Raw genomic sequence first — 12,304 nt, 5'->3', positions numbered from 1 at the left:
CCACTTAGCTAGATGTGGCTGGGGGCTGGTTATAGCATTTATTTCACATGACCCTTCATGTGAAAGGGTTAGCATCCTCTAATCATTAGAAAATATTTAAATACTATTTTTATCTGGAAACTTTCAAAGTCAGATTAGGACATAGGCCAAGGACTAAATAAAGTGTATTTTTACCTATAGTTTTTCTTAATGTAGGCTACTACTTTCACTACTTTTAGTCTTTAAATCTTTGGTTGTTTACTACACTACCTTGCTCACTCTGTTTTTAAATCTTTTAAGTCTTTAAATCTTTGGTTGTTTACTACACTACCTTGCTCACTCTGTTTTTAAATCTTTTAAGTCTTTAAATCTTTTATTGTTTACTACATTACCTTGCTCACTCTGTTTAGCACATGGCCTCACATGTGAGTCCTTAAAGAGATGTGTGGGGCTAAGGTTTAAGAGGGGGTGAAAGACGCTGAGTAGGTGTAGACAAAAAACAGCTCTCCAGTATGAGTACCAAAACATCCAAGGACCATTTTCTCAAAAATGGGATTACAACTTGATCAACTTTCCAAGCAGAATTACTTTACCATTGCTTCTCAACTGCAATGTATGATATACCATTTTGTTGCTGAGTCTCTATTTTTATTCAATAAAAAAACAACAACATAAGACCGAATCAAGGCGGTGGGTTACAAAGTTCATGTATTTGCCACAGTTTTACATTAGTGCATTATTACAAACAGGATGCATCTTTTGGAATATGTTTATGTACAGGTACCCTTCTTTTCACTCTGTCATGTAGGTTAGTATTGTGGAGTAACTACAATGTTGTTGATCCATCCTCAGTTTTCTCCGATCACAGCCATGACCCTCTGGGTCCTGTTTCATAAGCACTACAGAAATGTGTTACAAAGCATGTGTTACTTAGCCCTTTAAAATCACATGTCATAAAGGGATCATAAATGTGGCATAACTGTGTGACATAATCACCGATGTCAAAAGTGACATAACCCACAATGCTGAATATGATATAAACATGTGCTTTATAAATCAAATACAATCCAATTGTATTTGTCACAAACAAATGTTTCGCAGATGTTATTGTGGGTGTAGCGAAATGCGTCTTGTTCCAACCTACAAAGGATGACGTGCTGATGTCATCTTAGTCACATAACACATCATCTTGTTCCCAGACAGTTCCGCCCAAATGCACACAACACTTGGCCTTCATTAGTTAGGGTTAGGTTTAAAATCACATTTTAAGAAGATACATTGTGGAAATGGGCAGGGTTAGCAAAAATTATGACTTTTTGACTGTGCTAAGTAGTGAAGATGACAAATACCTTACTCAGTAAGTTCACTCCTATATAATTCTACGGTCACTCCCACTAAGGCCACGTTTGAATGATTGATATCCAAGGCTTATATGTGCTATGAGTGCAATAGCCTGGGGACGATGTTACACCAAGAAACACTTACCTTGCTAAAACCACCGAGCCTAAAGAAATTAAAAGTGTCTTTCTTCTGGAACCAAGTTACATGCTCCTCAGTACACAACTACGTACACAACAAAAACAAGCCATACCTCGCGGTGCTGGGCCCAGTCAGGTCTTTGACACATTCACCCACTCAACCACTGAAAGATCAGCCACAAAATATTGGCACCATTGTAACAGGTTGCATGTAATAAAGCCCTGGTCTCCAGCATGGGAACAGACTACTCCAAATCATCTTGGTTCTGACACACACACACACACACTAATGCAAGCTTTGCAGGTCCATCAAGCAATTTAAATACCTCTCACACACTACAGTAACCTGTGGATCATGAGACAACCGTCATAAATAAGCAGGACGTTAATAACCTATTTATTGACACTTTATGTAGTGTCCTGTAATACTTTAATTGAAGTGAGACACCTTCGGTCATTCATAACACATCCATAGACTCTATACCGCATGACGCTGTACTTCATTTAAAGTCAGAACCCTTTGGTCATTTAAAACATATACATAAATGCCTTGTATCATATGATTCTGTACTTACTATCAGGTCAGTCATCTTTGGTCTCCACCCGGCACAGCCAGAAGAGGACTGGCCACCCCTCATAGCCTGGTTCCTCTCTAGGTTTCTTCCTAGGTCTGGCCTTTCTAGGGAGTTTTTCCTAGCAACCGTGCTTCTACACCTGCATTGCTTGCTGTTTGGGGTTTTAGACTGGGTTTCTGTACAGCTCTTTGGGACATCAGCTGATGTAAGAAGGGCTTTATAAATACATTTGATTGATTGATTGATGAATAATGTAGAAATTGAGCACGTTGAGATGACTAAACTGCTTGGTGTAACCCTGGATTGTATACTGTCATGGTCAAAACATGTTAATGCAACAGTAACTAAGATGGGAAGAAGTCTGCCCATAATAAAGTGCTGCTATGCCTTCTTAACAACACTATCAACAAAGCAGGTCCTAGAGGCCCTAGTTTTGTCACACCTGGACTACAGTCCAATTGTGTGGTCAGGTGCCACAAAGAGGGACTTAGGAAAATTAAAATTTGCTCAGAACAGTCAGCACACCTGGCCCTTAAATGTACACAGAGAGCTAACATTAATAACATTAATAATCCAAAATAGCGGAGAGGTTGACTTCATCACTACTTGTTTTTGTTAGAAGTATTGACATGCTGAATGCACCGAGCTGTCTGTTTAAACTACTAGCACACAGCTCAGACAGCCATGCATACCCACAAAGACATGCCACCAGAGGTCTCTTCACAATCCCCAAGTCCAGAACAGACAATGGGAGGTGCATAGCACTACATAGAGTCATGGCTACATGGAACTCTATTCAAAATCAGGTAACTGATACAAGCAGTAGAATCAGATTTAAGAAACAGATAAAAATCTACTTTATGGAACAGTTGGGACTGTAAAGAGACACACACAGGCACAGACACACACATATATTTTGAATAGTTGATATGGTAGTAGAGTAGTGTCCTGAGGGCACACACTTAATGTGTTGTGAAAAGTGTTTTTATTGTTTATAACTGCCTTAATGTTGTTTTACCCCATGAAGAAAGGTAGCAGCTTATGGGGATCCTTAACAAATACAAATACAAGGTGAGTTACAGTAATACGCACGCATGCACACACACACACACACACACACACACACACACACACACACACACACACACACACACACACACACACACACACACACACACACACACACACACACACACACACACACACACACACACACACACACACACCACACACACACACACACACACACACACATAGCGCAGACCTTTGTTTAATAAACAATTATAATAACTGTAATTCTACCCCCTTTTTCTCCTGAATTTCGTGACGTCCAATTAAGATCTTGTCTCAACTCCCCAACGGGCTCAGGAGAGGCGAGGCGAGGTTCGAGTCATGTGTCCTCCGAAACATGATCCGAGAACACCGCTCGCTTAACCCGGAAGCCTGCTGCACCAATGTGTCAGAGGAAACACTGTCCAACTGATGACCGAATTCAGCCTGTAGGTGCCCGGCCCACCACAAGGAATCACTAGAGTGCAATGAGCCAAGTAAAGACCCGCTGGGCAAGGGCAATCCCCCACTAACCCAATTGTGCGCCTCTCTATGGGACACCCGGTCACGGCCGGTTGTGACACAGCCGATCGAACCCCAGGCTGTAGTGATGCCACAACTCTGCGATTCCAGTGCTTTAGACTGCTGAGCCACTCGGGAGGCCCAGCGCAGACCTTTTTTATTTTTTTCTACAGATGGGTATATCGGGCTGCTAATAAAGGACTAGTAAAGGCCCAGTGCACTACTTTTGTTTTAAAAAAATGCAAATTAAAAATTTGTTATTATTTTTCATTTTTTGATATTATGATTTTTCAGGGGGTGCTGCACACCTACTTCCCACGGCTGTGATGTGTTGTGTCATCTGCAGGATGTTTATAGTTATGGCTGCTTCTGTTTGCAGAAACATCCCAGGATACAGAAGTAGAACTGAGAGAGCTGAGAATACAGGAAGCTGATGTAGATCAACAAAGCAGTATTTGTGACTCTATATGACCTGATGATGTGATCAAATTGACAAAATCATATCAGCTGTGTAACATATCTTTGTCTGCCCTTGAATAATATCTATTGAGGCAGAACGTTTCATGTGAAATGCATTTCAACAGTAGCTGTTGAATACAACTAGGTTACTTGTGTTAATAAATACAGTCAAGGATGGAGAACTGCCTCAGTAATTTATTCACCAGAAGATGGCGATACTGTAACGCTCTGTAAGTAGCTGAAGACATAAGTTGCAACTGTTAATGAACTCTGATAGTGACTGAATGGAAAGCATTAGTCATCAGGTGAATGTTTCTTATCACAGGTGGTGTAGGTGCTATAGCAAGTTTGCTGTACTAAGTTTTTTTTAAAGACATCCTACAAGGTAAAAAAAATATATATTTTGCTGTTGAAAAGCAACATTCCAAGTATAAATATAGTAAAGTACACACACCAAAGGGTAAAAAAAGTGTTTTTTAGACACATCTGCAAACTTCAAGAAGTAGGGATTCAAGGAGCTGTTCTGATGGTCAGGTTCCCTCTTGCTTGACGCACAATAGAGGAGCAATAGAGAACCAAAGAGGACCCCCCCCCCCCCCCCCACACACACACACCTCTAAATGGATTACAATACAATTGTTAAGTGTAGCTCAGTTGGTAGAGCATGTCGCTTGCAACGCCAGGGTTGTGGGTCTAATTCCCACGGGGAGACTAGTTTGAAAATATATGCACTGGATAAGGGTGTCTACTAAAAGTGTGAAAAGCTATATTTTTAACTGAGCACAAGTTTAAAGATCATTGCCCATTAAATTACCTACAATAATATACTGTAACCCACTAAAAATACATATACGTGTTGGCCTACGATGTGTGAGGGAGAGGAAACAGACCTCTAAAGTAGAAGCAATAGACAAGAGAGCTATGGTAGGTAGGCTCATATGTAGGAGGACAGGAAGTGGAAAAACCCTGTAGATGCAGAGGAGATAGAGAGAAAGAGAGAGAGAGAGAGAGAGAGAGAGAGAGAGAGAGAGAAATATTCAGAACATATCGTCAGTGTCACCACTCAACTCACGTGTGTAATCACAGGCGGTTTGCTCTAACTGAGTGACACGGGCATGACCTGTCTTGAGATCTCATAAGACATTGCATCTTTGCCCTGATGGACCCACTGTGGTCTGACCACATCCTGCTGGTCCTCTGTCTCCTCTTCCTGGTCTGCATCAATGGCAATGCTCAAGGTAAGATGTTTCACATCTTGTCACACATACTTTTTGTGTTACATTTGAAAGGGATTGATATTTGCTAATTTTGGCAATTTACTTAAAATTTCCTTCAACGGTATGCTACGTACAGTGCATTCGGAAGTATTCAGCCCATTTGACTTTTTCCACATTTTATTACATTGCAGCATTATTATAAAATGTATTTAAAAAAAAATGTTTCTCGTCAATTTACACATAAAAAAAATAAAAATAAAAATAATATTATTTACATAATAATGTGTCGAGGCACAGAGGCACAGATCTGGAGGAAGGGTACCAAAACATGTCTGCAACATTGAATAAAAAATGTTCCTCATCAATCTGCACACAATACCCCATAATAAAAAAACTAAAATAGGTTTTTAGAAATGTTTGCAAATGTCAAAAAAACTAAACAGAAATAGCTTATTTACGTATATAAGTATTCAGACCTTTTGCCATCAGACTCAAAAATTCAGCTCAGGTACATCCCATTGATCATCCTTGAGATATTTCTACAACTTGATTGAAGTCCATCTGTGGTACATTAAATTGATTGGACATGATTTGTAAAGGCACACACCTTTACAAACCAAGCTATATAATGTCACACAGTTGACAGTGCATGTCAGAACAAAAACCAAGCCATGAGGTCGAAGGAATTGTCCGTAGAGCTCCGAGACAGAATTGTGTCGAGGCATAGATTTGGGGAAGGGTACCAAAACATGTCTGCAACAATGAAGGTCCCCAAGAACACAGTCACCTCCATCATTCTTAAATGGAAGAAGTTTGGAACGAACAAGACTCTTCCTAGAGCTGGCTGCCCGACCAAACTGAGCAATTGGGGGAGAAGGGCCTTGGTCAGGGAGGTGACCAAGAACCCAATATGGGTTAGCCAAAAGGCACCTAAAGGACTCTCAGACCATAAGAAACAAGATTCTCTGGTCTGATGAAACCAAGATTGAACTCTTTGGCCTTAATGCCAAGCGTCACATCTGGAGGAACCTGGCACCATCCCTACGGTTAAGTTTAGTGGCAGCATCATGCTGTGGGAATGTTTTTCAGTGGCAGGGACTGGGAGACTAGTCAGGATTGAAGGAAAGATGAACGTAGCAAAGTACAGAGAGATATTTGATTAAAACCTGCTACAAAGCACTCAGGAACTCAGGCTGCCAAAGGTGATTCAACAAAGTACTGAGTAATGGGTCTTAAAACTTATGTAAATGTGATATTTCAGTTTTTTATATTTGATACATTTGCAAACATTTCTAAAAAACATTTTTTGATTTGTAATTATGGGGTATTGTGTGTAGATTGATGAGGGAAAATAACAATTTAATCAATTTTAGAATAAGGCTGTAACGTAACAGAATGTGGAAAAAGTAAAGGGTTCTGAATACTTTCTGAATGTACTTATTGATCAACCAAAGTCAGTCAGAGATGGGTGATGGACATGTCAAAGCGTGACTTCTCAACCGCAGTTTGAATATGACAGGTCTTCATGTTCATTTGTGTTTTACCAGTGACCAGTATGATCCCTATCAGTAGTAATTATGTCAATTGTTTCCATCATCTTTTCTCACACCAAGGCCCATGTGAAATTGAGGTGCCAATCAAAAGAAACACTGTTTGGAATGCTGTCCCTCAGAAACGGCTGACAATCAACTGCCCTGTAAAACATTGTGGGGAAACCTTACGTGTCACCTGGTGTAAATTTGAGGACGCCAACTGCAAACAAATCAATGAGACAGAGCAAGTCAAAATTGGATGGAAACCATTTGATAGAGGGTCAGAAAATCGTATTGCATTTTTGGATTTTAAGAAGATATCTAGGAATGACGATGGTTCGTACAGATGTGGAATGGCTGGGAAAAAATCATCAATTGTTAGCCATGCTATCAATGTCTCTGTCTCAGGTAACCAACAAAAGCTTAGTTTTTTCCTCAATCAATTGTTTTAAAATTAATAAAATACATACTCAGTTGAGTCCTTGTTGTTTAATACACTTATTTCTACAGATATCAACCTGACAATGACTAGCACAGCAGACCACAACACAAGTAGGACAATGTTTTATGAAATGACAGACATTCAATCACGTCACATCAGCTAGTGACAACTGTGTCTGGTGTTAAGACCTCTGTTTCTACTCTAACAGACAACTCACCAAATGCAAAGCATGATGAGAAATATCTGAGCTGGCTGCCGTATGCTTACATCTGTGTGGGAATAGTACTGCTGGTGGTCGTGGTGACACCAATCTCCTTCTTCTATCTTTATGGATGTAAAGGTGAGTAATGCTGTTACCCATTTATTACTATAAAAACAAAGAGGGTCGCAGACTCCATATGTATAACCTCCCAGTAACCAGGGTGAAGAAGGCACAGTGATGCCGAAACATTGGTGTTTTTTTATCCAATATATTACTGGAAGGTTATACATGTGGAGTGTGTGACTCTCTTTGTTTTATAACTTTATTCACTGTTAGTCAGCACCTCTACACTAAATCATATTCTCTTGGTGTGCGCCAGCTCAGGTTTTCTATTAGACCCATTTAATAATGAAAACTTTTATTGTGTACAAGGTTGAAATACAGCAAACATGTCACTTTAACTTTCTAAAATATACACATTATTCAGGACCAACAAGGTCAACAAATAACGGCATAAAGGAGCAGGTAAGGAAATCTTATAGCATCTTACTATTAACCACTGGGTCATTTACTATCATGACAAAACTGGTCCTCAATATACTACATTTGTACAAAATGGAAGCCTTGCTGTCCTGACTTTGTCTAATTGTTTTTCTCTGTGTTTAATGGAAATGTCCACACAGGCAGCACCATGTCCAGACCTCTCCTCCTGCTCTAAGGGAACCTTTGCATTATCACCATTCACACCAAACCCTGCCCACTCTGACAATCTATACAACAATGGTCCCCATGCCAAACACATCAACAGGGCATCGGCACACAGCCTCCTGATGACAAACGGAACTCTGCCTTCCTCTGACATCACAGCTGGAGGTCAAGGGTCAAACCACCTTGTGTACGCTAGCCTGAACCACCAGACCCCTAGAGGGTCCCCGAAACCCCCCCATATTCCAACCCCCCATGACGAATGCTCAGAGTATGCAGCCATCCGAGTCCACTGAGCCCATAGGCTCTGAAAGAGACCTCATCCAGACCATAACGGCAGAGTGCTGCTGACTGTTTTACTGTTTAAGTTGTCTTCTTTGTTGGATCTTCTCACTGAAAAAGAGGAAAGCTGAACATATTTTGTGGATGAAAATGTCACTCCTTGGGGGATTCATGTTTTTTTATACATATATAAAACTAACACACACTCTTCCTGGTGTCATGGAAATGTTGAGCAGTGTGTTAACCGCAGTGCAGCAGTATTTCAGAGAATAAAATGTGATTTAAAGATGGGGGGGGATCGTGGTGAGACAGGTGGGCAAGGGTTAGAGCTAGAGAATATGTGCTTCTGAGTGTGAACCTTCCTTCACGTCACACCTCAGAGTTAGAGGAGCAAAATAACACCTGTTAGCAGTGTGTATCACAAAGGTTATCTCACACATGATGATGATAAACCATCATTTGTTATTGACTATCAAAATATATATTTTAATGAAGAAACCACTGAGACACTTTGGTGATTATTAGTGATGATTTGGGGATATAACAGGGAAAAATAACTCATACCGAACATTTTATGTCCCTGTGTGTGACTAAGTGTGTGTGCCTGTGTCTATATGTCTGCATATGACTCACTCAGTATGAGTGAGTGAATGAGTGAGTGAGTGAGCGAGCGAGCAAGTGAGTGTTGGTGTATATTTTTGCACAGATGCGCGTGTTTGTACGCATGTGCTGGCTACAGGTTGGGGGCTTTCCATGGTTTATGTAAAATGTTGAGCCCACCACATAGCCGAAACAGTGAGTTGCTGTAAATAGATGTTCTCCCTCTTGAGAGTGTATGGAAATTCCATTCAAATGTTATATGAATGTAATATGAAAGTGCATATGACTTTCTCTATGGTCATAGGAAGACAGAGGTAATAGTTTGCATAACTGTAAAATGATGTGGGCGTGGCAAGATTGTAATAGTGACACATACAGTAACAAATTCCAATCTCAGTTATTGTCAATTAATTTGAAACATGTTCGTTTGAAGGCTACATGTTTACTATGCAACTACTCAATTACAATACAGTATCCTTCAACAGAGAATAGTGCCAGAGAAATGTCCATCATTTTATAAAGAAATTGCGACAAAGACCATTGTTACCACTTGAAGCAAGAGTGGCTAGTTTTTGAGAATACAAAATAAAGCTTGGGTCTAATATCTTTGGTCCAACACTGCTTCTGCCTGTTGTGTTCTGGTAAAACCCTGAGCGAGAGGTTACTGTAAAGTACTGGGGTGTTTTTTCTGCCCCAGATGCAGACCCTAACCTGCACAGGACTGGTTGTTTCTAGTTTAAAAACACAGCGCACAGGAAGTGCTGGGAACAGACCACCACCACACCAAGATGTTAATTTGTACTCAAAATAACTCACTACTCAGAGAAAGGGTGTAGCTTACTTTCATGGAGCTGCCACATCTATTAGCCTAATCTCAGAATAGGTCCAATACAATACTTATCAGTGTAACAGCTAAACAGTTTATTCATCCATAATGTAATCATTTTTGTGAGAGTAGAGCACTGACTGGTTTTACTGTAAGCCATTGCCTGCACCCATGTGGTTTTACTGTAAGCCATTGCCTGCACCCATGTGGTTTTACTGTAAGCCATTGCCTGCACCCATGTGGTTTTACTGTAAGCCATTGGCTGCACCCATGTGGTTTTACTGTATGCCATTGCCTGCACCCATGTGGTTTTACTGTAAGTCATTGCCTGCACCTATGTTGTTTTACTGTAAGCCTTTGCCTGCACCCATGTGGTTTTACTGTAAGCCATTGCCTGCACCAATGTGGTTTTGCTGTAAGACATTGCCTGCACCCATGTGGTTTTATTGTATGCCATTGCCTGCACCCATGTGGTTTTACTGTAAGCCATTGCCTGCACCCATGTGGTTTTATTGTATGCCATTGCCTGCACCCATGTGGTTTTACTGTAAGCCATTGCCTGCACCCATGTGGTTTTACTGTAAGCCATTGCCTGCACCCATGTGGTTTTACTGTAAGCCATTGCCTGCACCCATGTGGTTTTATTGTATGCCATTGCCTGCACCCATGTGGTTTTGTTGTATGCCATTGCCTGCTCCTATGTGGTTTTATTGTATGCCATTGCCTGCTCCCATGTGGTTTTACTGTAAGCCATTGCCTGCACCCATGTGGTTTTACTGTAAGCCATTGCCTGCACCCATGTGGTTTTACTGTAAGCCATTGCCTGCACCCATGTGGATGTATTGGTTATTAAAACATAAGGCTCCACAACCATCATTTAGTTAGATAAAAACAAGGACATTAGAACATGCTGAGACATGAGGACATACATTATACATTAAGGGGGTATCTTTTATAGTGTAAAGAAAGGCCATGATCAAAGGGCTAATGAATCTCCCTTTAGATTGGGCTGTTTGGAATTTATCCTCCTACTATGGGCATACGTCAAATCAAATCAAACTTTATATGTCACATGCGCCGAATACAAAAAGGGGAGACTTTACCGTGAAATGCTTCCTTACAAGCCCTTAACCAACAGTGCAGTTCAAGAAGAAGAAAATATTCACCAAGTAGACTAAAGTAAAAAGTAAGAATAAAAAGCAACACAATAAGAATAACATTAACGAGGCTACAGTTTAAGTCGGAAGTTTACATACACTTAGGTTTGGGTCATTAAAACTTGTTATTCAACAACTCCACAATTTTCTTGTTAACAAACTATAGCTTTGGCAAGTCGGTTAGGACATCTACTTTGTGCATGGCACAAGTAATTTTTCCAACAATTGTTCACATACAGAATATTTAATTTATAATTCACTGTATCCCAATTCCAGTGGGTCAGAAGTTTACACACACTAAGTTGACTGTGCCTTTAAACAGCTTGGAAAATTCCAGAAATGATGTCATGGCTTTAGAAGCTTCTGATAGGCTAATGGACATCATTTGAGTCAATTGGAGGTGTACCTGTGAATGTATTTCAAGGCCTACCTTCATACTCAGTGTCTCTTTGCTTGACATCATGGGAAAATCAAAAGAAATCAACCAAGACCTCAGAAAAAAACTGTAGAACTCCACAAGTCTGGTTCATCCTTGGGAGCAAATTCCAAATGCCTGAAGGTACCACGTTCATCTGTACAAACAATAGTACACAAGTATAAACACCATGGGACCACGCAGCCGTCATACCGCTCAGGAATGAGATGCGTTCTGTCTCCTAGAGATGAACGTACTTTGGTGCGAAAAGTGCAAATCAATCCCAGAACAACATCGAAGGACCTTGTGAAGATGCTGGAGGAAACAGGTACAAAAGTATCTATATCCACAGTAAAACGAGTCCTATAATCGACATAATCGACAACCTGAAAGGCCACTAAGCAAGAAAGAAGCTCCCTCTTCACGACTGTCTTGGTATGTTTGGACCTTGATAGTTCGTTGGTGATGTGGACACCAAGGAACTTGAAACTCTCGACCAGCTCCACTACAGCCCCATCAATGTTAATGAGGGCCTGTTCGGCCCGCCTTTTCCTGTAGTCCACGATCAGCTCCTTAGTCTTGCTCAGATTGAGGGAGAGGTTGTTGTCCTGGCACCACACTGCCAGTTCTCTGATCTCCTCCCTATAGGCCGTCTCATCGTTGTCGGTAATCAGGCCTTTGTCGGTAATCAGGCCTCATCATCACTCTTGTGTCATCAGCAAACTTAATGATGGTGTTGGAGTCGTGTTTGGCCACGCAGTCGTGGGTGAACAGGGAATACAGGAGGGGACTAAGTACACACCCCCGAGGGGCCCCAGTGTTAAGGATCAGCGTGGCAGACATGTTGTTGCCCACTCTTACCA

At 40.9% G+C, this 12,304-nt stretch overlaps 1 protein-coding gene across 1 annotated transcript; it reads left to right on the top strand.

Moving 5' to 3' along the window:
• Positions 1-5,039: 5,039 nt before the first annotated feature.
• Positions 5,040-9,659, top strand: LOC110501615 (B- and T-lymphocyte attenuator). The gene is made up of 6 exons (XM_021579307.3): positions 5,040-5,301; positions 6,894-7,220; positions 7,323-7,364; positions 7,463-7,594; positions 7,944-7,981; positions 8,140-9,659. Exons 1-6 carry the CDS (start codon positions 5,223-5,225, stop codon positions 8,455-8,457), a joined length of 936 nt encoding a protein of 311 aa, XP_021434982.2. The 5' UTR covers positions 5,040-5,222; the 3' UTR covers positions 8,458-9,659.
• Positions 9,660-12,304: the final 2,645 nt, after the last annotated feature.

Source organism: Oncorhynchus mykiss, chromosome 22 (genome assembly GCF_057628025.1).
Source record: "Oncorhynchus mykiss isolate SJ-2025 chromosome 22, ASM5762802v1, whole genome shotgun sequence".
Classification (NCBI taxonomy): domain Eukaryota; kingdom Metazoa; phylum Chordata; class Actinopteri; order Salmoniformes; family Salmonidae; genus Oncorhynchus; species Oncorhynchus mykiss.
This window is presented reverse-complemented; position numbering and strand designations above follow the sequence as displayed.